Source organism: Manacus candei, unplaced genomic scaffold (assembly GCF_025592945.1).
Source record: "Manacus candei isolate 608988 ecotype Guabito, Panama unplaced genomic scaffold, ASM2559294v1 h1tg000011l, whole genome shotgun sequence".
Taxonomy (NCBI): Eukaryota; Metazoa; Chordata; class Aves; order Passeriformes; family Pipridae; genus Manacus; species Manacus candei.
The window spans coordinates 25,660,714-25,687,830 of NW_026138059.1; the positions used below are offsets into that span (position 1 = coordinate 25,660,714).

The 27,117-nt window shown below is 37.4% G+C and overlaps 1 protein-coding gene across 4 annotated transcripts in view; it reads right to left on the bottom strand.

Moving 5' to 3' along the window:
* Positions 1–26,761, bottom strand: part of SNX14 (sorting nexin 14) — a 48,893-nt gene extending 22,132 nt beyond the window's left edge. The window contains exons 1-16 of one of the 4 annotated variants that reach the window (XM_051777930.1): positions 26,567–26,738; positions 26,360–26,480; positions 25,479–25,555; positions 25,288–25,366; positions 17,996–18,039; positions 13,403–13,490; positions 9,245–9,329; positions 7,787–7,943; positions 7,433–7,508; positions 6,534–6,578; positions 6,368–6,448; positions 6,139–6,253; positions 5,299–5,454; positions 4,906–5,030; positions 4,522–4,580; positions 1,037–1,063 (exon numbers count right to left, since the gene is read on the bottom strand). In XM_051777930.1, coding sequence (XP_051633890.1) covers positions 1,037–1,063; positions 4,522–4,580; positions 4,906–5,030; positions 5,299–5,454; positions 6,139–6,253; positions 6,368–6,448; positions 6,534–6,578; positions 7,433–7,508; positions 7,787–7,943; positions 9,245–9,329; positions 13,403–13,490; positions 17,996–18,039; positions 25,288–25,366; positions 25,479–25,555; positions 26,360–26,480; positions 26,567–26,706 — 1,475 coding nt within the window. In that variant the 5' untranslated portion in view covers positions 26,707–26,738. Of the gene's footprint in view, positions 1–1,036; positions 1,064–4,521; positions 4,581–4,905; positions 5,031–5,298; positions 5,455–6,138; positions 6,254–6,367; positions 6,449–6,533; positions 6,579–7,432; positions 7,509–7,786; positions 7,944–9,244; positions 9,330–13,402; positions 13,491–17,995; positions 18,040–25,287; positions 25,367–25,478; positions 25,556–26,359; positions 26,481–26,566 lie in introns of all 4 variants that reach the window. The other 3 variants (XM_051777931.1, XM_051777932.1, XM_051777933.1) reach the window with 3 other exon arrangements.
* Positions 26,762–27,117: the final 356 nt, after the last annotated feature.

Consider the following 27,117-nt stretch of genomic DNA (forward strand, 5'->3'; position numbering starts at 1 on the left):
TTGGGAGCCTCTCTGGGTCAAAAAGTACCAGATCGGTTGTATATACCAGATGGGCTAGATGTTAATATGTATGTGAAATCAGAGTACCATTTCTTTTTGGCTGACTAAAACCCCTACACCCAATGAGGAGAAATGCTGAGCACATATTGCCACACTTGAAAAATCAATGAGCTGCATTTACATCTCAAGTACTCCTTATTGCTCAACAATCTAGCAAATTATAACTCAACACACTGAACTGGAACATAAAATATAAAAGCATCTAATTACCTTGATTCCTAACCTGAAAAATGAAGTTGAAAGATACTCATATACTAGTCTTGAGGGAAATTTATGCCATACTGATGCTCTGATAAATTCCAAGGAAAAGTCCATTAAGAAGTTTGGATAGTGTGTATTTGAAGAGGCACAAATAATGAGAAAACAAACCACTGAACAGCTATTAAGGCATTATTAAGTGGTCACAGTCTACCTACAGCCAATTATAAAAAATTGCATATATTGTCATCAAACCTGTAACAGTTACAAGAGAAGCTGCAGAGAGAACTAATTTGGGGAACTTGTTTTTGAGTGCTTGATAATAATAATAAAATGGTTATATATGCATGCGATGTTAGACAACGATCACCCCGAATACAGCTGTGCAAGATAAAACAAGCACTTAAGTGGATAAAATCTCAAACAGGATCTGGAAATATGACATGGGGTAAAGGAAATATTGGGGTAGTTAGCAGTCACAGGCCAAAAAAAAAAAAGCTTCAAATATATTTCACAACAAATGACAACGGACGAACTGTTAACAGCAAACAATGTTAATGTATTGTAAACTCGTGAAATTAGTAATTAAGCAATTTCTAAACACTTGTGAAGAGGACATGGGGAGTAAAGCTTTTTGTGAGGAGAAATGCACTTTAGTCTAAAGAAGACACTCACATGTTTTTTACATATAAAAGTTAACTACTGTTATAAAGGCTGTGTGATGAAGTCACAAGAGATGCAGCGTAACTAACACACACTGAGTGTTAGATAGACTTACCGTAAGTCATCCAAACTCAGGCTACTTCTGCAACAACAGGCACATAAATTACCTCCAGAGCCCAGCAGAAATAATGTTAAAATCAAAAAACAAGCCCACCAAAAAAACCCCAAAAAACAAACCAACCACATTTGAGATACCTATCCCAACAAAACTGAACCAGCTTTGACCATCACCATGGATTAACAAAAAAGGTGATACAATTAGGAGTTTCTGACCTAAAATCCTAAGAAAGTGAAATGTGAACAGTGCCTGCACATTTCATCACCACAATCTTGGCCTTTGAATTTAAAACCTCAGTTACTAAAACCTTCAGGTCTTCACTGACATTCACAGAAGCAAATGACAATTTACAGATAACAACTTTCATTCTTTCAGCTATCTGTAATGCCAAACAGGCAGCTAACTTTTTCTATAACCTATGTTCAGAAGTCATGTAGGAATCTAGTTAATTTGGGCAATACAATGAAAAGGCCGTGGATTTATTTTATGTAATAATACACACCTCATACCCCCCCTTTGTATTAGATATAGTAAAAGCCACTATTAAAAATTAAAATATCTTTTTTCAATTTTTATTCCACAGATTTTATGAATTGTCACGTATTTTTGACATTCTACATAATCTGGTAACATTCTACATTAACATTATGACCAAACATAGGATTTTAATTCTCCAGAGCTACTGAATTCTCGACAAACTGATAAGGGATTAAAATACTAAAATTTTAGATTTTGTTTTGCAGAAGGGTCTGATTGTAAGATATCTTACACTGTCTTTAGCCATGTTAACTGCAAAACTGGAAACATAACCTACCAAGTTAGAAATTATGGTGACTATTACACTGCATAGAACTGTTCACAGACTTAAATCCACGGGTTTTACTCCTAACCACTCCCTGAAATTGTTAGCATCTTTTCTACTTGGCCCTTTAAATTCAAGAACATTAATTTCATTGCTATCCCAATGATGAGAAATCAGCATGTATCTACTTCTATTTGTGGTCACGGCATGTAGAAAATCAAGACAGATACACAGCTATCCAGAATCTGTGTGCTTATATTACATGACAGTTTTTCTTTTTTCGTTAGACTTCCAACCCAGAATACCTTTAAGTAATGTAGTAATATATTATAAATACATAACCGTGAGAGGGGGAGAGGGAATACTTGTCGTCTCTCTCACTCTATCCAAATTAAGGCAACAGAACTGGACCTTAGAGCGCCAGTTATCACTGGCCACACACATTAAACATCAGGTAGAAAACATCGTTATGGAGTTAGAACTGTTGACAACTACAGTTAGTTATCAAGTTGTCAGAATATTCTCAAAGTGAGTTCTTCAGATTCCAGAAACACTTGAGATTTCCCACGTATTGCCTTAGGAGTTTTCATAGCACACATTATTTGTCCAATCTGTATGCAAAAAGCTATGATTATTTTGTACAGTTCAAAGAAATGATTCAAACAAAAAAATTACACAGTCACTTCTTCCTACCTTCCCACCAGCATTTTCTAGAAACTCCATAATTTTCTTGTCTTACAACAAGTGAAATGTTTCAATACATTACTCACATGCACATTCCACCAGGATTTCATACCTACTCCTCGATTTGATTTTTCAACCAGCAGTATCTGTGCAATATACACACAGTACCCATACAAAAGCATCAAAGATATGGGAAAAAAACCTCATCTCTTTGCATGTGATTTCTTTCAAGTGGAAATAATAACAGAAAAGGGAAGAGAAGGCAGGACAAAGAGTATGGAATAACATCTGGAATAATTCCATGAGTATGGAATGTTATTTTGTTATGATGGAATTTCCCCCTCCTTGGCAGTGACTGTACCAAATTCTGCAGAGGGAAACTCCAAAGCAACAGGCAAACTACTTGCAGATAGGAACTGTGTTTCATGGAAATAATCACTGAAGTACCACTTCAGGAATATAATCTAGTATCATAAATAAGCATACATACTGAGGGCATTCTGATTGTTCCAAAATGTAAACCAGACACATTTTCACTAATGCTGTAACAGTCCCCAAATAAAATTCGCTTATTTTGTAGCCAGAGAAGTATTTCAAAAACTCCAGGTAGAGACTGCCTATAATGTCACCCTTTCTATTTTTAAAAGCAAAGCACCAAGGAAGCGACCTAAATGTTTTCATACTTTAACTAGATTTAGGAAGTGTATGAGGGGATACTTCCAACCCCTGACATGAATAATTTTGGGAAAGAAACCAGAAAGCAGCTTTAAATGTCTAGATGAAACCCCGTAGCCATTTTCAACAGAAGGTGAAGTGTGTTTTAAGGTCACCATCTCTAGTGGAGTACCCTGTAGGAAAGAAATGCAGTTTAGTCTAGCTGCATTCCATGCCTCTTTGCTAAGAAACAGAAGCTTCCCAGCACCAGTGTGAAAAAGCACTGCACTAAAGCTCCAGTCCTGGATCTACAAGAAATACAAAGACTACATGAAGGATGTCACCAATGGAGTTATACTAAAGAGAACAACCATGTAGTTTTTGAAGAACAGGAGCAGGGAAGAAAGATATGTCCCAGTAATACATCTCATGGTAGGCTGCAAAACAAGGGAGCTGCTGCTAGGTGTTTCTCTATTGAAAGCACAAAAGGTAAAATAAATTGCTGTTACTCCTCTAGAGGAGTTTACCATCTAAGATTGTAAACACTAGCATTTTCCATTATACCACAGATCTTACTTCATACCAAGAAAGAAAGCCCATCCAAATTAAAGATTGAAGTTTTCCTTCTTTTGGCTAGGCCATAAGAGCAATTCAGTTGGGCTAGTCTATGACATTCAATATAAAATGAAAGACAAGAAATCATGAGACCTCAAGGTTTATCAACTCAGCCCCATAGTGGAAGATCATCCATCCACACCACAGGAGAAGCTCTTCTCCACAGGCCCTAAGGAGCCTGAAGGAGGTCTGTAAGTACATAGCCCAAGCTCAGAAACAAGCTTTCTGACACTACATTTCTGCAATGGAGTTGGGGGATAGAAAGCACATTTCACCTGGGAGACATGGCAAATCTTCCTTGTCACAAAATGAAGAGATTCTCATACAGGTTGGTTGTATGTACCTGTCCCTTTAACATCTGAAATCCCAGAAGACCCAGCTTTGCACCACTAAAAAGCTATTACATATATTTAGTCAATTAAACCACAATTATATTTCTACATTATCTTATTCTCACTGTACAATTATTTTCCCCTTCCCTCTTCTCAAATGTTGAGGTCTAAATCACATTTTAAATTCTTTATATAAAACACTTCAAAGCGAAGAGATATCTTGTATAATACTGCTTGCTCCTTTAATATGTAATTTGTTCATTTAAAAACAAAAAAGCTGCGCTAAAAATTTAGTCAAATTAATATCAGGCAATAGCAAAATTCCTATGGTTTAATATTCTGATGCTTTTAACTAACAACCAAAGAAAAACACTTAAAAACTCTACCATACCTACCTGTTAAACTTTGAATTGCGTGTTGGTGACTCTGCTCCTCTTAAAAGGTGTCTGAAGTACTATAGCAGACAAATAAGGTATCAAAGAAAACACTGGGTTAATTGAAGTAAAGCCTACTGGGCAACAACATTGCAAAATCTGGGAAACAAGAACAGAAGTAATAGGCAAGCTGACCATAATCACACAAATTGTTCTGTGATGTTGCACTGAACTAGAACAAATTCAGTTTTTCTACTGAGATTGGCCCAGCTCTGGAATGCTAACTGAAGTGGAAAATGAAGCCATATTTTTGAGTTCTACATATGCATGACTGTTGTAAACAGCGTTATCCTAAAAAAAGACAATCTTGCTTTTAAGACTACTCTTCAAATCTTTCACACTTACCTCATCACTGTGACAGAACATTGGAGTAAAAACATTCTCAAGCAGAGAAAGTACATGCTCATAAGCTTCAAAAAGACACCGCATAGTTTGAAGTTTCACAACATCCATATATGGACCTTCAGCAACTATAAAAAAATTACAACTATGAATAGAGAGGGATATATATACAGACGTAAAAAGTTCATAGGTTTTTTTCCTGGTCTGAGCTTGTGATTACTTTGCAATGTACTAAAAGTTTTACAAATAAAAAATAGAAATAAACTGACAAATCAAGGATTTGTCAGGGGATCATAATTTTTAAAACTGACGATAGTTAGCTAAATTTTTCTTCACTTTACTACAGAATGCTGCTTAAATTCCAATGTATATTATTCCTTTCAAATTCAAACTTACTTCTTTGAATTTCTTCCACTATGAAAGGGTCAAATCTAATTTTGTCAATGCTTTCATCCAAACAGTAAGTTTTGTAAATTTTCTGTACTTCCTCGTGAAGAGACATCTTTTCAGTATCTGACAGTTCTGGTCGCAAAATTCGGTCATTGAATTCCTCTGGGAAGGAAAGAAAAACCATTTCTTGATCAATTTGGTGAACAAATATCATCTTGAAGAACCCTAAAATATCAACTCATCTTCCTGCAGACAGAGCAATCTGTAAAACTTCAAAGTTAATAGAAGCACAAGGCAGCTCAAAATCTTAGGTAATAAGGTAGTTGCCTTCTTATTAACTATAATTCAGATTTGTTAATAAAATTACTAAAAATACATTGCAATTAAACCAATTTATTCCTTATCACAGCAAGCATAAATCCATTAAGTCATTCTGGCATAAAAATGAATCAGAATAATGATTTTTTTCTTCCTAAATTACCAAATTGAAAATTGTAATGCTGAACATCTCATTTTAGAAATACTTTAGTAACCACATATCAAAAAAAAAGGCAGTTGTACTTTGTATCAGTGGCCAGAATTTTTTTTCTTACAAGAATATTCTATTTTAAAGTGTGTAACTTTTATCAATAAACAGAAATACACTTAAGCCCTACAGTCCACATCAACATCAATGTTGCCAAGATTAGCACTGAAGAATTGGGACACATTAAAGTAAGTGAACACAGATTCTGAAAGGTAATCTTTTGCTAAATAATGCTGCCGACTTCTGAGACTAAATATTCACTTCAACCTGCAAATGCTTAACGATAATCAAACAACTTGAGCACACGTATGCAATCTTACCTACAGTCAGGCAGAACTGCAGCACATGTACTGCCCCTTCCTGTTTCAGGAAGTTCATAAACCGAAATAAAAGGTCTTGTTGATCTCTGATCTCCTTCAGCTCCAGTTTCAGTACCTGAGTAAGTTAAAAATGCAGTCAGCCAATTTTCAAACTTTCAGAGAGTACATAAATAATGCAGGTAAAGCAAAACACTTATTCAAAACGGGAAAGGAAATAAATGTTGCTTACAGATGGTTTTTTATTTCTTGGCTCCGCAAATTTCTGAAGGAATGGAACCAGTGAAGAAGTAGGCTCAGTTGCTATCTCAGGCTGCAGGAAAAAAAATTACAATTGTTAAGAAAGCTTCCTTAACAGGTGAACAAATTGCTACTCCTTTAACTTTGTCAGTACTTACTGGACTATCATCAATGAAGATCAGCAGCAAATGGTTGACAGTGTCCTGCAGGAAAACACAATATAAAATTAATATTAAAGAAACTCAACAAAATAGATGAAAATCATTTCAATACTATGTTATGCCCCAGTTTAAGCCTATGACTATATTTAATACTTTTTAAAAAGCAAAGTCTGGAAACGTATGTTTGAGAATCGACCTTCAGTGGTCTCTTCAAGGTTTTACAAGTCAGGGAATTTCTGAAGAGACCTGCACAGAAACATTCTTTACCAGCGGAAGAAAGCTCTACAAAGTACTTTTACTGTAAGCACAGATCTAATGAACTAATACTTCCACAGCTACAGTACTTTCTGTTTGCAGCTAGGTGATGCCTGCAATAAGTATTGCAATTTTGCCTACTAAAATACATGCATAAACAAAATCAAAGATGGGAGTGTTCCATCTTTAGAATTAAATGTCCTTTTATTGGCAGAATTAAGGACAAAAGTATTGATTTCAATATAGCTGCAAAAAAGTTTGTTTCACTCAGACTGCTATAAAGATCTACATAACTAGAGTTCAAGTACTCCAGCCCTTGTTTAAATATAACAACAGCAATTTGAAGATGTTTACACTAGCACAGCATTCTCCCATTTAACAGGAGTTGTAGTCCTTCATTAAAAATACATTCTTAAGAGATCACACCAATACTGTTATTTTAGTCAGTTCAGTGAGTTAAACACTCAAACCAGTTACATGAACAAACGAAACCATTGGCCACAAGATTCCTTTATCTTTTATGCAGTCAAAATGCACAGCAAGTGAATCATTCTGCATCATTTGCTTTACCCACAACATACTTAGTAGGAAAACAGTAATACTGAATAAATTAACATTATTTTTGTCCTCCAAAGTCTTACGGGATCAGCTAAGAAATCCATCGAGGGGAGGAAAACAGAACCAGGAAGAATCTCTCTTATCAGAAGAGCCAAGGATCTGGAAAGAAAAGAAAATAAAAATCCAAACCAGTATGAGATTACATAGTTTTTTAAGTGAAGTTTCCAATGCTGTTATATACTACTGGGAAATATTTTAGGATTTAATAATATTGTAAGCATGCTATTTTAAAGACAAATCAAAAAAATCATAAACAAAGGGATAAGAAGGAGGGATGAGGAGAATCACTTTGGAGTTCATTCTTTCACTTCCCAAAATTACTGTACTACATAATATGAAGATACCTTAAAAAATACAATTCTAAATAAATTCTATACCTGCACTCTGTTGACTTTGGGGGTAAAATATAAGGAAAAAGAAGTTCAGTAAGTTTTCTTAAGTAGTGAAGTTCATCTCTTCGGCTTCTCAAAGCAACATGGAGTTCTGGTCCATATTCTTCTAAAGCAGCCTGCTGCAAAAATTCTGCATTTTTTACTGAAAGTAAAAACAGTATTACAAGTAGTTTCAGCTTTTTCTTACTGTGAAACAAAAGGTAATTGCTTTCCATTTGAGCTAAAAAGTAAATAGTACATATACAACTGCCAAAGGAATAAAATGTTGAAACTTTTCGAAAGAACCTTGGCTTAGACTTTGAAGCCTGGGTATGTAAAAATAAATCCTCACACTAAAATAAGAATTCCTTCACCAAACAACTGCAGTTTGCATGGTATCCAGAATGCTTACTCATCTATAATTATCAAAGAACTCATTTTCAGCTGCTATTTCACACATCAGCCCTTAGGAAACAAGTCTCTTCCTTTAAAACACTGAAGAAAATGGCTATGTTTTCAATGCTGTACATTTAAAATACAGTTCTTTGCTGCTAAAGAAAAATGTTTCCCACTCCTTGGTAGAAATCAAAGGAAACATGAAATTTGGTGTAAACAGCACCGCCAGATTATCTAGTAGTATCTCATCATTGTTGTGCCATGAAAGATATCCAACATAATTCATGTTATTCATTACCCACTACTCACAGGACCAATAGCATATATTTATGGATATCAAGCAGAAGTTTTGAGGGAAGGAAGAAAAGTTCATGACTCCAGTTAAAGTAAACATCTATGCTTAAAAGTTGAATGAAACCACATTTAGTAGATACAGTATTGTGGAACACAGCCAGTGAAAAAAAGGAAGATAAGAACAGCAAGTGTTTTCAAATATTCCTTCGATGTGCAGTTTTAATATAATTTTTACATTAGACTTGTAAAGATACTTTTACTTGGATAATAATTAAATATACTACTGGTCAAAGTCTCTCCATGGCTTACAAACATGAACTTAACTTTTTGAGATACTGATCAACTCCACTAAGGCAGATGTGAAATCATTCTATCTATGAGTTAGAGTTACAGTACAGTGCACAGACGTACAAATCCTTTCATCTATAACTGCTCATCTGGAATATAAAGGGAAAACTTCAAGAAGCACTGGTAAATGATCCTGAATGCTCTAAATAGACAAAAACACATTCCTGTTTACCATAAAGAGACAGAAATTAAGTATTTTCAATGTGGGGAAATAAAACTCAAAACAGAGAGTACAAATATGTACTGCAATTTTTTCCCTATCAGTCTTTGCACTCATCGGAAGAAAAATGCAAGAGGATCACTATTTTATTTTAAAAGAAGGCATGAGGATGAAAAGACGTAGCAATATAATCAATCTCAAACATGCATAAAGAAACATTCAAACTTGCCCTTTGGAACTGACAATGCATTAGGTCTTTACACTACCTTTTTGCCTGGCCTTGGCTATCACTTCAATGTGTTTCATTGCTGCCTTGAGCATCTTCTTTGTTACAACAGTTGGAATATCCACCTAAAGAACAGTTTAAAAATAAAACCAAAATTGTTCTATTTTTTCCTCAAAATTTATTACAGACAACTAGCATAACAATTATTATTATTATTATTACAGACAACAAACATAATAATTTGCTTCTATGTCCCCATTCTAAGCAAAGAACAAATCATCAAGAAACAATGAATTCTCTAGATGAACTGACAGTATGCTCATTCTTCTGGGCAAAGTACGTAACAGCATGCAGAACTAAATGCCATAAATGACACTGTTAACATATTTATTGTCAACTCATTCCTATTATAATTCTTCCATTGCTATACACACAGTGTGATTTCCACATCACAGTATATGAAGCCTAGTTCTGTGTGAAGATTTGACCACCAACAAAAGCAACAAGTTAAATATGCTCTGCTTCTAGTACTTCTGTACCTTAACACTGTGCAATTGTGTCCACAAGGACTAAAAGCAAAGAGAAAACCTCCTACACAAATGCAGAAAAAATGTCACACCTCAGGTGATGGCAGAACCAAAAGATAATTTGAGTTACAGAGTTAGGATGACCATTGCTGCCAACAATGATACCATGTGATCATAAGCCAAAAAACATGTATGATTTAATCAAGGATTGTATTACGGTCCTGCATTTAAATTTTCTTTGATGGTTAAGAAAAAGAAAGGAGAATTATAGATCAAGTCAGGTACAAATGGACCTTGGGATTTCTTAGCCCTACTCCAAGCAGGCTCTGATTAGGGTGTTCAGGGCTCTATCAATCCTAGTGCTGAAAACCTCCAGGGATGAAGACAGTCACCTCCTCCAGCCCCAATCATCTTGGTGGCCCCTTGGTTGAACCTGCTCTGCTCTCTTGTAAAGAGGAGCCCAAAACTGGATCAATATCCTAGATATTATCCAAAGAGCATCAAGTAAAGCCAGATAATCACTTTCCTTGACTGACTTGTCTCTGCTCCTGTTAATACAGCCCAGGATGCTGTTGGCATTGTCAGCTGCCACTGACAGCTCATATTCAGCTTACAGCCTACCATGGGCACCAGGTCCTTTGCAGCAAGCAGAGCTTCTCTCGGCAGCCAGTCAGTCCCCAGCCTGTACAGCTTCAAGGGATTTTTCTTTATCCACTGCAGCAGTTTTCACAGAAACTCATCTAGAAATGGATTTACACTTTGCATGCTCTTTATTTTAAGCAAAAGACATCTCAGAGATGTAAAAACATACACTTGTAAATGTTCAAAACCTAAGACTTTTGAATAAGTTTCTTTCCTAATGGAATTTGTCCCTCCTCCATACAGCATAAAAGTGCTTCTTACCAGACAAGGAAGGAGACAGTGCAATTCCAAAGGCCTCCAGAGTTGAGAGAAAAGCTGGGGTTTTATTCAATTGTACAAGGAGAATATTACATATTCCTGCACATTCCCCAGTAATATTTGAGGTGAACAGCTTTGATCTGGCCTGGTCAGCCCAGACAAGCCAGTACAATTGATTAGAACTGCCTAAAAGTAAGGTCAACCTCCTGTTTACAAGCAGGAAAGGAGGAACTTCTGCTTATCAGTGGAAAATCCCTGTCTGTTGTGCCTCACATTTCAACAGTAATTTCTATAAGTCAAGAGTCTCCTACGGAACATGGGGATAGGGCAGTGTTTACTCCTGCAGAAGTAAGTCAAAGAGCACAGCAAGCAAATTATTATTGACACTGCAGTAGACACTGAGGACGTTTGACAAAAGCTTCAGTCAGACATGGGGCTACCTATACCACACCGTACAAAGGGAAACCCTTTCCTTTCCCTTCAAAATCCATAACCAACCCAGAAATGGCCACAACAAGGAAAATCCAGATTTTAATTATTTCAGTATACACTTAAGAGCTGACTGGTCTAAGGTGCTTGTTACCTCATTCAACAACCATGCCTCAAAAAAATCCACCTAAGCAGCTTTAAACAGGAAACAAAAGCATGCGTTTCACTGAAGCAACCCATAATTTTACATCTCAATTCAGAAGCAGATTTTTTAGCAAAAAAAAAAAGATATAACCTAAAAAGAGGAAAAACAGACTGTTTTTTCTTTCACAATTCTTCCTTGATTTCAACACTTCATCTCTATTAGCTAGAACTATTGCTTACAAGCATTTAGTAATAAATCCACATCAAAGTATAGCTGCTTAGCAAAGGTATATAACTATTTTATTTTGCAACTGGTGATGAATTTCTCCTTAAATGAGGCTATAAAGAACAGTGTATCAGAGCTGAAAGGCTATATAAAACATTGCCATAACCCTTCTGAGCTAACTACTGAAGCTTTAAACTAGGAATTCTGAAATTACATAAAGTTGGTACTTTATTTGCAACTTGCCAATCAATTCTAGTTTCTACTCACAACATTTTTCGTAGTACATGCAGCACAACTGTTAATTGAAGCTGTCTGAATCTGTATGTGGGTGTGTGCATAAACAAAAACACTTATGCAGCAGGAAAAAAGCAAGAGCTGAAAAATATAGCATAGCATGAGACACCACCCTCCCCTGCATAGCTAAGCATGCCAAGTTTCAATTTTGTTCCAAAATACAAAGTTTCCATGAGTATATTTTTGCTTGAGGTATCCATACCACTTCACACAAAGAGACAAAATATATTATATTATTCTGTAGAATGCATACAAATAAATTTAAACATTTGTAAAGAACAATGCATTTCTGTGATTATTTTGTAGGTCCCCGGACAGTGCTTAATACTTGCACATATCTTGAGTTTTTGTAGCGCATATACAATACCAATATACATAGTATTGAAGATATTACATTTAAATCATTACTGTCAAAGGCAGATATGGTAAATTAACACTCTATTTAAAGAAGCTGTTGCTTATCTAACACTATTAATACCTTATTATATAATTTTCTGAGTCAACAGATCCACAAACAGTGCAACTAATACAGGCGTATATTACAACTCCAAACTGAATTTTAAGACCCTGGTCCAAATTTTCACTTTGAAAGATCTACTCCACTTCCACAACTGCATACATTATCTTTGCTACACAGACATTTCCTGATCTTCTCTCATGCTCACTTTAAAAAGCAACATGCCTGAGTTAGAGTAAACAAGAAAGTCATCTGGATTTGATATATAACAATGACAAAATCAAGCTGTTAATCAATTATGACAGAGTACATGTACAACTTGTAGCTCAGGAAATATTGCTGTTACTAGGGTGGGGGAAAAAAGACACACATTTATAGAAGTGGCTCCAACAGACGGACCAGCACTGAATAATTCTGGAAACTCAGTTACCAATTCTTATTGCTTAGAACAGCCAGAAAGTCAGAAGCAGTTTGGGTAAAACAGAGTTGAAGTACTTTACCAGAAAAGAGAATGTATGTGCTAATAGATTAAACACAGCAAACAAAAACTTTTGTATTCAGGATGTTTTTTAAGAATTGCATTAATATAAGAACGATATCTGTTTTTATTCTTCTAGTAAGTTGTTCACCTAATGACAGTCTATTCTTTATAGACAACATAAGGACCTTATCTGCATTTTAATAAGACAAGCAAGCAGAAGCTACAAGACAGGTACACTGCTAACCATTTTCTAATCAGTCTTTTTCACTAATTTTCAAAATTGTTTTCACTTGCATTAAGTCACTAAAAGAGAGCTAAAAGATCATCACAAGGATTTAACAATGCCTTGCCCTGGTGTAAGAAATATACCCATTTTCAAGAACTGGAGAATGGTTTGGGTTGCAAGGGACCTTCACAGATCACTGATTCCAACCCCCTGCCATGGCAGGGACATCTTTCACTGGAACAGATTTGTCAAAGCCATGTCCAAACAGATGTTGAGCACTTCCAATGATGAATTTTCAGAGATGGTTTACAACCAGGAATGGGACAAGATCCAGAAGGAGGGAGCAGATACCACAAAGACCTAACTTAGGTGGTTAGAAGCTGTCAACATTGTCTGTAAGACTGATTTTGAAATCACCATTTTAAAAAAATTAAAGAACTCAGTACAGATAGATGATGGAATGATGATTATTTCTGATGGAAAAACCAACATGGAAACCTTTAAGTTGCCTTACCTTGTGAATTCTCCGAACTAACACAGATGCAAAAAACCGCAGTGTGCCTCTCAGTTCATCCACTGAGGATTCATCATCAGTAATATTTCTGCAGTGTTGTAAAGCACACCATGTAAGAAAACAGAATAAAATACATTTTTATTAATCCAACCACAAAAGATTCGGCACTAATAAAAGCAGTTTCTACATATCTAAACATATCTTTATTCAGTTGGCATAAAGGAAACCGAATTGAAATTATTTAAAGTGGTTTCTGCTTGGAAACAAAGAAGAATTTAAATAGATTTCTGGTTCGCCTTTCAGGATCATTTTCTCAAAATATCATGTGAACTTTTTATCCAGCTTGCCAGTTTCCATATGCTGCAATAATGTATGATCAGTGACAAATCATGGCAAAAATAATTCAAAGCTGATTAAGGAAGAAAAATACCTAACTTCATGACTTTTTTTGGGAAACTGAATGAAAATGAGAAATACGCTGAGTTTTAGATGCAGAAAATGCAACTAAACAGAGTGGAAAAAAAGACCAGATAACAGCATTCCACAAAATGCAAGTGAAAATCCAAAAATCTACCAGCAATTAACATGAACATTAGAGCAGTATAACAGCTATTAACAGCTGAGTAATGACACAACAAAGAAAGTCACATCCAGTTTTAACTTAATGACCGTATGCAAGAATCATCACATTTTTTGGTAATGACTGCATATGTAGTAAGTACAAATATTATCTGCATAAAAAAATCACCACAAAAAAACTAGGACATTAAAATTTTTTTAAAAATATGCCCAAAACATCATTTTACTTTATTCAGCATCCAATTTTTTAAAGCAGTGTTAGGCTGGGTTATATAGCATTCAAATACATGTTGAAGATTAACTGTTAGGTACAGATACCAGTGACCTGACAGTCAAACTATGCAACTAATTGCATGAAAAGACACCTCAAAGAAAGCAGTCTGGCATAAGAAACACAACCATCCTCCAACAGCTAATCATATGCAGATAAGAATACTGTAGGGGAAAGTCTGGTTTGCTTTAAGATCAACAGTTGACATTTTAGAAGCAACATGGTTAGCACTGTCAAAGGGATTAGCACCACCAAGGGATTAGCAAACAAACTGTATTACTATATTACCAGTATTTGACAGACAACAAGATACATGAAGTAATTTGGACTAAAAAGTTGATATTTTATTGACACTTGGATAACCAGTATGTTGGCTGACTCTACTTGGACATGACTTTATGTCACGTACTCTCACAACATGCCATAGGTTTCCAAAGACTTTCTTTTAATCACCAGCAAACTAAAGACTGGTGAAAAAAACATCATGAACCTGTAAAACCTCAAATCTCTAGTGACACAGAGGAAGGTCCAAATAACTTGCTTGGAAACATTTTAAAAATTGGCTGCATTTTCCCAGAACTTTAGAAATAATTTAAAAACACAGCTGTCAGTGTAACGGAGAGATGTGCTAAAAGAAAAGGTGTCAATCTTAATTGTAAACAGCTACAGAGTTCAATGCCTCAGGAGAGATACATCCAACTCATAAATGAAAATCATATATAAATACTGAAGAGATTTTTTTTTTCTCTGTGTGCCAATTATTCTTACAAAATTTGGCTAACTCATATCAAAAAGATGTAGAAAATAAGTTGAAAGTTAGTAAAAATGTAAAGCTATGGTTTGTAACTCAACAAAAATTCTGAACTTTTCTTGCATTACTTGCATTTAAAATATAAAGAGCTCCATATATGAAAACACTAGGTTTAGTCACTATCAAATAAAAATGCTTTCATAGTAACGTGTTACAAAAATGTGGTAATTACTGAGTTCTGTCCTAATCTGAAAGGAGTTGCAATAGCAGCAATGACCAAAAAATTCACTAAGCATAGAATGACTCTTTCAAACTTGACACTCTCCTATTTAAAATGAGGTTGGTATTAGCAAGATATTATGGAGTCTTACTGTATAGCATAGAGCATAAACAATAAACTCAGATCAGTGTTTTGTAGCTCTACAAACTTGGATTACTATACTCTATTCCTCTCATATAGCTGAAAAAAATTCTTAAAACAAATATTTAAATATAACCAGTATGAATACTTTGACAAATACCACACAAAAATGCACAGAGGTATAACCACCTGTTTCAGTAGACTTCACTGGATTTTAAGTACTAATTCTCACTCCCCTAAAGTGATCCAAATTTAGGAATGTTTCCCTTTAAACTCTGAGTTGGTAATAAAATATTACAAATTCTTGCACAGTTAATTAATGGAGTAAACATAAAACAGCTTTTTTCTGATATAGCACTTTATTTCCTGAGCAATAAATCTGTGATTTTATCTTGCAACATAGGCTTCTGGCAAACATTACACTTGCCAGGCTTCTGAGTGAGATGTATCCTGGTAACACTGATGCCACTGATGCCAAGAGAGTGCTAGGTCCTGCAAGACAGCACCAGTTGGCACAGCACCAAAAATACCCACCATATATATATATATATATATATATATATATATATTTATATTAAAAAAAAAAAAGGTAGCTTCTGCACAAATTCCATTCATGTGAAAGGGGGACAATTAACATAAGGAATTGTGCCCAGACTTTTTTGGAAGGGAAAGCAGCAAACTGTTTTACCAGCTGAAAAGTATGAATTGCCTGATGGTGGTTACCCAACTACACTGCTAAATAAGGATAGTCTGGATGCAAAGGCTTCTGATTTGGCTCTGTGAAGAATTATGCTGAGTCAGTGAGGTTTGTTAGCTCAGAAAAAACATGTCCTGAATGCAAGAGTCCTTTGTCCTGGGTGAGCCAAGCTTTGCAAACAGTGCAGGTACTGCTAAGCAGAAAAATTCAGAACTGACATGCTCTACAAGCCAGATCTCAAACAGTGGCACACAGACACACAGTTCAGGCCTCCCTGCACAACTGTTGCTGGAAACACCGAAGCACAGAAACACCTGAACATCTAAATGAAACAGGACCAGATCTGGCATTACTACTGGTAAACTGAAACCAGTAAGCCCTTTCAGGACCAAGTTGTTTCCTCTAGAATTAGTCAGATATCACTGCACTCACTATAGCTCACTGAACTCCCAATACTTCAGGTTCATGGGAAGCTTAGTAGGTTTAATCAGCACAGTGTGATTTTATGTAGCTAGCTCAAAATCTGGGGGTGCAGCCAGGCAAAACTAAGGACAGTGCAGAAACACCTGTATGGGTCACCAGAGGGCAAGATGTAGCAGAATCTAGGAGGATTGGCTCCATATCTAGTATATTTTACACTGCACTTCTAACTGTGCAGATTACTACCCCACCAGATGATGTATTCCAGATTTCCACTGTCTTGGGTGTCAGAGAGGTAAGTAATTGATGGAAGTCAAGTCTCCTTCTCAGTCTATAACAAAGACATTGAAGACACCTTCCACCAGCCAAGAAAAAACTATTTTCAAATTATGAAATACAGAAGATGGCTGCCTCACATTTGTTACTTTATCAAACAACTCAGTTTTCAAATACAGGTTTCTGTATTTGAAAGTTTAAAACCTTGAGGTTTCCAGCTTGAAGATTCACATACACGGTGCTAAAGCTCCCTCTGCTGTTTGCATTAGCAGTGAAATTTTACACTTCAGCACATTCATCACACCAAGTTAGAAGTGAGGCATGCAGGTATTGGCCACGATCAAAAACCAAAGAGACAAATAAGTCTGCCCAGAAAATTTTAGATCCCAGAGACAGGGAAAAAAAAATGCATGGAGTAAAATAAAAGAAAGTATATATTTTTTTAGCACAAACTGAACATTTCCATCCAATGAAAAAGTCACATTCCGAATTAAGGCAAGATGTTGTTTTAACACATTAATCCCAGCATGACCAATTAGAAATATTTTAATATCTTCTTACAAAGTATTGCAAAGCATTAATTATAAAGGTGCAAGGAAAAAATCCCCCAAAATAAATATAAAATTTCCCCCAGAAAAATAATTAGCCAGTCTTTTCTTTATTCACTATTTTAAAGCTATTTACACAGTACTATTCTATTCAGCGCAACATAACCACCCAGTCTTAAAACTCAGGAAATCACCAGATGATCTCTAAAAACTTGGCCACAAGTATTCAAAATACCTTTTCTATATTGATTAGAGGTGGGATTTTTGTCTTTTTAAAAACCTTGTGAAGTACTTTATTTATTTTTTAAAGCAGTATGATAGATCAGCATGCTTCTAATCTGGAAGTAAATTTCAGAGGGGGGGAGGGTTTGAGTTTTTACAGAGATTTTAATCAATCCATACTTGCTTCCAAGTGAGAGTTATTAGAAAATGAACATATAAAAGTAAACACTATGAAAGGGTTTTTAGGATGAAATACAAATTTTAGATGCACTTCTAACATACCTGAATTGTTAAAAGATCTGTTCTACTCTGCTAAGAGACAAAGAAATGATGAAACTGTAGCACTCACAAGTATGCTTTATATTTCACTAAAGAACAGGAATGTTTATTTTCAGGTGACTATTTCTTAAAAATGTTGACAAATATTTATCATATTAAAAAATAGTAAATTTTAGGTAAAGCTCCTACCTGTACCATGGATAAATAAAGTTTTCCAGCACCAACTCAAGCACCTGTGCAGAACAAAGACAACCATGGTTCAAAATGAACAGTTTACTATAAATCCCTGTTAGAAGAGTTAAAACCACAAACACCTTCCAAAACTCACAGGGTGTAATTCATACATCATAAAACTTTAACATATAAATGTGTAAGTTGCGATCTTATTGTGAAATCAACTACTTTGCATCATAATCAGTACTTTGGGCAAATAGCAACAAAAGTGATGGTTTCATCAGATATCAAGAAGAAACATTTACCACTAGTACTATCAGTAACATGAAGCACAGTGCCATGGCTGCTGTCAGGCAAATGCTATGAAACATGTAATCTTACCTCAAACAGCCCTTCCCTAATTTTTCAGATCAGTCCCTGTTCTTTTCTGATGTAGCATAGAGTGTCCCTCAGGCACAGTTACCCATCCTACACTAACACATCTCCACTCTTTTTCATCCAAACCTCTACCTTTTCCAGCTCTCTCCCACCCTCAGTGTAGGACAAGTCAATCCTGTATGCTCACTGCTCAAAGAAAGCAAAAGAAGGGTCATAAAAAGCAATTCCTATGAAAGTCATCCACCTTTCTCCATATCCTTTATCACAGCTTTTGACAAAGCCTGCCTTATGATCCAGTCATCACTTGAAGTCCTAATCAGAGCATTTTTCAAAGTCCTTGTCCTATATGCATCCTCATGGCTTCCCTCCATCCTGTTCCTAGCCCCTGTATATCCCACCTACATGGATCTCTGTAGATAAATCTTTTCCAACCTTTCCATCAAACCTGTTCAACACAGGTCAAGCCCATGGTTGCCTTTTCCATAACAGAAAAACCTGGGTTTATCAGGAAGAATCACAATTATTGCAATCACGTCACAGGCATGCCCTGGTTCAGCTTGGTTTTCAATGTGACAGAAGAAAGGGGCAGAAGTGGTGACAGTCCCTGTTCAACCAACAGGTTGTCGCCACCACCACATACACCAGGTGTACTGCTCACAGCACTGCAGCTTTGACACCTCTCCTTACATCTACACACAAGCTTCAAGTACCAGTTACAGTCCTTGCACCGTGATTAGTAAAATGAAAACTCTACAAGGGAAGGAAAATCATCAGACAGTGTGAAGGAAAAAAAAACATGAGGAAGCAGAGGGAAGGATGAAATTTTCTTGAGATTTCCCCTCCTTCACTATAACCCCAAGATATCGCCCACACTACCTTCTCCTGTTGCAACCTACCCCTTAATCTGAATCACTGCTTTAGAGATCAGTTTGCCCCCAGCAGCAACAATGCTGATCAGGGTAGTAAGACAGAATATATGTGTTGCTATGTGAGGCTGCTGTGCCACATTCTATAGAAGGAAAGGTTCTGCAAAGCCACTGTGTACAGAGAAAAATGTAAAATCTGTTTGAAAGAAAAGCTGAATGTAACAGCTGATATACAAGTGTCATTTATGAGAATAAGTGTTACTGTTCTTACAAGATCTGCTGTTGCACTCATTCACACAGTATGCACTGCAAAAATTCAAGACTTTCTAAATTTATGCTATCTTTAGGGCACTACATGACTCTGCTTCTCTCACGATTCTAAAAGCACACTCAATAAAAAGCACACCCCAGCCTTTTTAATCACTCTCAATTCTTCAGACTTGAGCAGCTCATGAAAGAATACTCTTTTTCTGTCTTCACTATTAAGAATATCACCTACTCATATTTGATAAGACACTCTCTTTTTTCCAGTTGTTCCATTTCATTGTTCCTCCCTCTTTCTAGAGAAATGGTTTCCAGCTTGGGATAACTTCAGATATCTGTGTTGTGGACCATACAAAGTCATCAATGCCCTTCGTCCTATATGCTATATTATCCTATATTATGTGCTATAGCAGTAATAGATCTTGAAACTGTAATACCATCACATGGTATGACAGATGGCTAAGTGAAATGTTGTGTCATGTTGTCCTGTGTCATCCTCCCCCTGCCCAATCTCATATTTCCATTAAAAGCAGGGTGGAAAGGTGGGGGGAGATGACAACCTTCTTTGGAAGTTAATCTTCAGACAACAGGAAGGAGATCACATCCAGCTCCAGTCAGCAATCACAGGCCACTAGCCTTAAGAACACATTAGGCCACTCAAATGAATTTCCCTGATGCTTTCCATAGCACTGCCAGTACATCAGCCACCAATTTACTCCACACAAATCTCAGTCTCGCAGGTATTGCAATAATATTTTTGTTCATGCAGAGTTTCTAACAAAATAAACCTCTTTCAGGGCTCAAAATGCAGACTCTTTAAAAAATGTACCCTACAAATGCAAAGGCCTGCAAAAAAATCCATACTATGCATGTATTTATTAAAGGAGCCCTTTTCTTTCTTCCTCCACTTTTGCTCTGTGCCTCCCCCTCAGGGGCAACAGCAGCAGAGCATCTTCTGTTTGGAGCAGAAAGTGCACTTGAACAGCCCCCAAGCACAAGACTGTACTCTAAGGGAATACAGTGCACTCATCTTGAAACAGCTTTCTTCATCCACGACCACTGCTTTGGGACTGAAAGCCTGTCCATCAAGCTTTACACGCATGTGTCATTGCAATTTCAGTGCATCAGCTTCCAACATAACTTACTGGCCCTTTCTTCCCCTGCAGTTCAGAGGCCTCTGAAGCCACTAGCAGAATTGTTTCCAACAGTGAGAGATCTCATCCTTAGTGCCAGCTATGCAAAACACACGTGGTTGAGATTCATCTTCCCATGGTTATTAAATAAGCAAGAAAAATAAAACAAGCTCATGACCCTTCCCACTCTGGACAAAGTCTCCTTGAGAGAGGAGATGTTTGTAGTAACTGAGTTCCAGTTGAACCATTATACAGACTTCTCTTCCACACCCACACTGTAAGGGCAGGCTTTATGGTACTGCTTCCACAGGACAAGGCCATGCAGATAATCCCACTAGACAAAGACCCAGAGACAGCATGCACAGAAACAGACAACTAACTCAAAATGCACTTGGAGTACACCTATCCCTGGTCATGATATCAGAAGGCAAGACACGTTCTATTAGAACTCACGCTATCTACATGGCCTTAAAAAAAACATGTGGACACACAGAAAGCAGCCCCTCTTTGCACATTTACTAAACACATGGCATGGCAGGAGCAGTTATGTATAATGCTCCATTGCACCAAGGTGCTGTACAGAAGTTAAAAGGGAGCTATGGACTGAAATCACCCTGACTGCAAAATACAAGCACTCAAGGAGTAATAAGCCACTGACTGCCACTAACTGGATTTCAAGGCATGCAGTCCATACTGTTTTCCCTTGAGTATTCCAGACTCTATCAATGTGATTCTGTAAGACAGAAAAAAAACTGTCACATTATCCACTGCACTTTCATAAAGCATTGGGAAAGCAGGACACGTGCACCCACTTCAATTCTAGCAACACCAACGATATTATTCAAGCTCAATTACTCATACTACACCATGCCAATAAAGTAGATGGGACATCTCTAAGAATGACAGCTAATGATAAGTCATTTCCCTGTCTGTAAATTATTACTCTCAAGTTTTAAATATAAATGATGAGTCATTTCATTCAAAGTCAACCTATTTTCAAGCATTTTGCAAAATTACTGTTTCTACTTTGTGTGGGCAGCTTTGAATTGGAAAGATAGAACAAGTGTAAAAGCAAATGCAGCAGGTAACAATATAAGCAGCAGCTGCAGTAAAAAAAGAGAAATTATTTTCTAGAATGCCCTGCAACACTGCAAGCTAGTCAGTCTTTGCTGCTGAGACAAGCTTTCTGGGGACTGCCATACAACTGACCCCAGCTATCAGGAGGCAGAACTGTAGAGCAGAGTGATGACTGAGTCAGTAGCAGGTCAAAACTACCAGGCCAAATTAGAGTGGGAAGGAGCAATAAACCGCAGTGACAATTATAAATCCTAAAAAGGCAGTCCAACTAGATAGCTGAGACCACTTCCTGAGAGTAGAACAGGCCATTCCCAACAAGAAAGCATGCAGCCCATTGTGCTGCTACAAGAGGTCAGGAATGGCAAAGAGCACGTTCAGACAGTAACTGATTTCTTGTCTTGCATTTGTCCATTTTTATCTTTTAGAAAAGAAAAAAAATTCTAGTCCCATAATCGAGTTAAGAACCTGACAAGCTAAGAATATAAAAAAAAATAAAAAATTGTGAAATAAAAGACAGCAGCACCTTGATCCAGTAGGGCATTTATTTCATGATGCCAATCAAGAGTAGCTGAGCAACTTTCCACAGATTTTACTACAAACATCCCTCACACAGCAACAATAAGACTGTAAGGAAAAAGATGACTTCATTAACAGAACAACAGAATTAAATTCTCCTCTATGCAATCTGCAGCACCTGGACTATATACAACATAAAACTGACCAACACAGATCATGTCCTTATTCAAAAGGAAAGAAAACATTGAAGAAACTAACAAAAGGCAAAATGGATTAGAAACTGGAAACAAAATTACACTTAGGTCATTGCATTATTTTTGTGCAGGGTACAGCCCATGCTATACAATATTGGTAGATGCATGGTTGAGACAGTTTAGAGTTCAACTGCGGAGGAGGAACATCTAAGCACAGGTTTTTCTTATTCTCCTAAACCACGTACAGCAGCTAGATAGCCTAAAGGTTGCAAAAGATTAAGAATTTGCAAAGTGTGACAAACTGCCATCAAAATTCAAAGGAGAAAAAAATCCATACTTGTGAGAAAAACCTGGATTTCTTCTGATTTGAGTGTGTACTAAATTATTCTGAAAGCACTTCAAAATACAAGCTTAAAGGTTATACAACTGGTTCAAATTAGAAACATTTGGAAATGAGAATACTGCCAAAATTCTTCAACCTGCAAAAGAAGAACTAGAAAAACTAATACATAATAAAAAAATCCCAGAATTACTCCAAGTATTTGAAGAATCTGCTTTTTAAAAGCAGGCTGCAGTGGGCACTCCTTCAGAATCTAATTAATCCTAATTCAGTTCACACCGTATCAGCTTCTCTCTAATGTATGACTAACCCACAAAAGAAAATAAGAGCAGTCTCTCCTTCCAACCTGAAGCAGGCTATCTAATTCCAGGTCAGCACTGCATACTGCATCCTTGGAGCAGACAGCCAAGAGGAATATGGTGTGGGCAGAACCCTTGCTATCCTTTTAACCAGTAGAGAAGAGCTGCAGTGAGGAACAATGCAATGAGATTTCTCATTCCAAACAGTATCTGCCATACACAGCTGATAATGTGGCTCAGACTGCTTTTTATGCTACATTCAAGAGGATTATCCTGGTTCTCTGTCCTGGGGAAGGCACAGAACTCTGGTCTGGTACTTCCCTCTAGTTAAGCACACAAAGATAAAGGGATGAGAAACACAGCATAGATACACAAAAACCACGTCTACAGGGCTAAATAAAAAGGGCTAATAAATAAAAAGTGCTAATAAAGCAGGGCCTGGGACATACCACCTAAGTATAAAGTAACAATAAAGAAAAGTTCACTGCTTTGGTAAAGGCAGAATTACAGCAACAGCAATCAAATACAAAATGCCAAGGTGTAGCAATACATTTTAAAGATCAGTCTTAGAAGACAACTATGGTTATCTACTCATATCCTTTATGTATAAGATACTACAAAGAACCTCTTTAGTGTTAAATTTCCATTTAAGCTAAAGAGGAAAATTTCCAGTTATTCAGCATTTTACCACATCCTTTGGTACACTGTCATATCTATTTGGTACCCAAAATTCTAAAAATGTTACATGCACAGAACTGTTTATTTTATATTTCATTATTCAAGTAAGAGCCTATTGAAATGGTATTCAGCAATACTGTCATTTTAATACACTTAAACTTATTTTAAAAAAGTAATAGATTAAGTCATTTAAAAGAATAAATGGTCACTTCTGAAATGGCAGAGGAAGTCACTTCATTAAACTAAAGGAAGTCAGCAAGTTGCTATATGTTCTTTTTTAAAAGCATTCCTCAACTGTTCATCCTCCCTTCCTTCAAGGTTTTTATTCTTCTTCTATTTCTGCAGTGGTCCATCCCTGAGACTCCACCAGGCAGAGCTGAACTAAAGTGACAGCTTATAGCACAAGTACATATAGCTTTGACTTCATAAACCATGTTGTTAATTGCAAGAACTGACGTGCAAAAATCTTATTGCTTCTAGCGTGCTAATTGTTCATCCTCCTGCCACAGAACTCCAAAGCTGGAATTCTAAATAAATGGATATTAAGGGACATAAGTGCTTGTGTATTTTCCTAGCTTCAAAAAACAATTTAAGTTTATCTGTTTAGCTGCCAGTATATTCCATCAATTACTAATCAAGGGGAAAAACCCCCAAACACACGCCCAAAGAAAAACTGCTCTTCAGATAGCTTCTTTTTAAGAGATTAGAACAAAATAAAATTCCTGGTTTACAGCCTTATTAAAAATATACCTATGCTATTCTTCCTTGAGTAAATTCACTAATTTCTTTTTTTAGACAGATTTTGTTCCTGCTTTGCCTAATCATTTTGAATAAATGGACAGAATCACAGAATGGTCTGGTCTGAAAGGGACCTTAAAGATCACCTAGCTCCAACCTCTCTGTCATGGAGAGGAACACCTGCCCACTGCTACGCGAGGTTGCTAAGAGCTCCACCCATCCTGCCTTTAAACACTTCCAGGGATGGGGTATCCCCAGCTTCTGAGGGCAACCTGCTCCAGTGCCTCACCACCCCCACAGTAAAGAATTTCTTCCTAATATCTAATCTAAACCTATCCTCTTTCAGTTTGAATCCACTCCTCCTTGTCTTGTCACTACACGCTCTTGTAAACAGCCTCTTTCCACCTTTCTTTTAGTCTCTCTACCTCAAATCATCATCTTCATTACAGAAATTTTGTAGCTGGAGCAAATCATCTCTTACCATCTACTCCAACAAACGAAGCAGAGCAAAATCCTCAACTTTTCAAGAATCATACATGTTCAATTATAACTGTTCTTATCAATATTCTTCTAAATTTAAACAGACATTTCTTCTATGCTCTAAGTGCACTACCACACAAGCAGTCACATCCTTGTCAACAAGCAGGCCACCTCACCTCTCTGCTCCTGGCACATATCCTTTTGATTTGACTTTCACATGAAGAAGTTAAAATACCTGGGAAGTACATTTGAGCTATCTACTGAACCAGAACTAAAAGGTCTAAAAGACATATAATAAAAACCCACAGAAGCGTAAGGTACTAAAGAAATGATGCACCAATTACCTCTGAGAGTGATGCATCAACCTTGGAAGGCACTTTCAGATCCAGCCATGGCTGATAGTTTTCCAGAAGCAATGTAGGTCTACAGGAGAGCATGGAAAAGTTTAAGCAACAATAAGTAATTGAAAGTTTCCTACCATGATGGATAAAATGCCAGCAATACTAAGCTTACCAGTGCCACAGATTTAATTTACCTGTGCCTCTTGCATTTGACCTTGCCACATACAGCACAACTGTGACCGTGGGGAAACAGCTCCGGCAATTCCAACTGCTAAGAGAAGATACTCGGACAAGTTTACATTCTTCAAAATGATAACTCTATTAATATATCAACACATTTGTGAATTTCCTTTTAGAGTATATTACTACAGAGAACTGAATAAAACAATGCTGTTCTCCCAGCGGGAAAACAAGATAACAAGGCACAGTAAGAGAAAAAACCGAACCAAACAGAAAAATTGCTTCCACTGAAACAAAGTGTGAGGAGACAGATATCCTTTCATATCTCATCTCCCCATACATTAGTCAGTCTAATAAACAGACCAGCTGGGTTTTCTGCAAAACTTGCCTTACTCATAGCCTCGAACTACTGCAACCATAACTTTTTAGCCCTATGAAATTCTATGTAAAACCATTTTAAGCTATAAAACAGCAGTTTGCTTTGGGAATGTTCTTCTCTTTGAAATGCAGCACTGGCTTGCCAAAGGCTTCTTTAGAAAACAAAAAGCCCCAGTAAAAGAGCAAACAACTACATAATTTCTCCACTGCCTGCTACTCAAATGCTCAAAATGTATTTATTTACAATTACTCAAAACGTAAAATGAGCAAAGTACTAAACAACATATATAAACACTCCCAACAACTGGTTTTGCAGCCATACCTAGATTTGATGGGGCTATGCAAAAACGTGTGAAGAATCCAAAGTCTTAATCATCACCTGTTTTCTATAAAACACCTATCAGGGGGAGGATATAAGCTGTACTGACGTATATTATTTCTGAATGCAGCTAGAATTAGACAAGAATTGCTACCCAATATAAATTCTTATCTTTAACGACTGCTTAGACATATTTACCTTGGGTTTATATTTTATTGTGAACAGAATATTGGGCAAGAGGGAATCCGGTCCTAAGGAACAGTAGAAGGTGACGACACCAGCCACGAACGACCAGAAGATCATTAAGACGTGAAGATACCTTACAAACACACAGGAAGGAAACATTACTGCACGAGGGGCAGCGCCGCGCCGGGCCCGGCTCCCCCGCCGCGCCCACCCGGTTACCGGTTGAGGAGGAGGGTGGCGGCGCCCAGCCCCAGGAGGAGGCAGCAGGAGAGCGGGTACTGCCGGCAGGTCTCCCGCACCACCTCGGCGCCCCGCAGCCGCCGCCGCAGCCGCCGCCCGGCCGCCCCCAGCCAGCCCATGGCGGCCGTGCCCGCACGGGCCGGGCAGGCGGGGCCGCTTCCGCTGCCGGCGCCCTGTGATGGCGGCGGCGTCACGGGCACACGTCAGCGCGCGCGGCCGCCCCGGCGCGGCTGTGGGGGCGGCGGGAGCGGCGGAGTCGCTGCCCGGCGGCGGGCCGGGCCCCGCTCCTCTGCGGGGAGAGGGGCAGCGCAGGGGGAGCGAGCTCCCGGGTCGGATCCGCCGGAGATCTTGCCAGCAGCCCCCCGGTGGCATTTGGAGCTCTCCGTCTAACATAGCGTGCCAAGCCCTGTAAACAGGAGATCTCTGATGACGGAAAGCTTACCTAGTTATAAATACTTGGGTTCTGGACGGCAAGGGGCTCCCAGAGCCAAGCGGACAGAAACTGCTGCATCTGATTAAATGCTCTATAT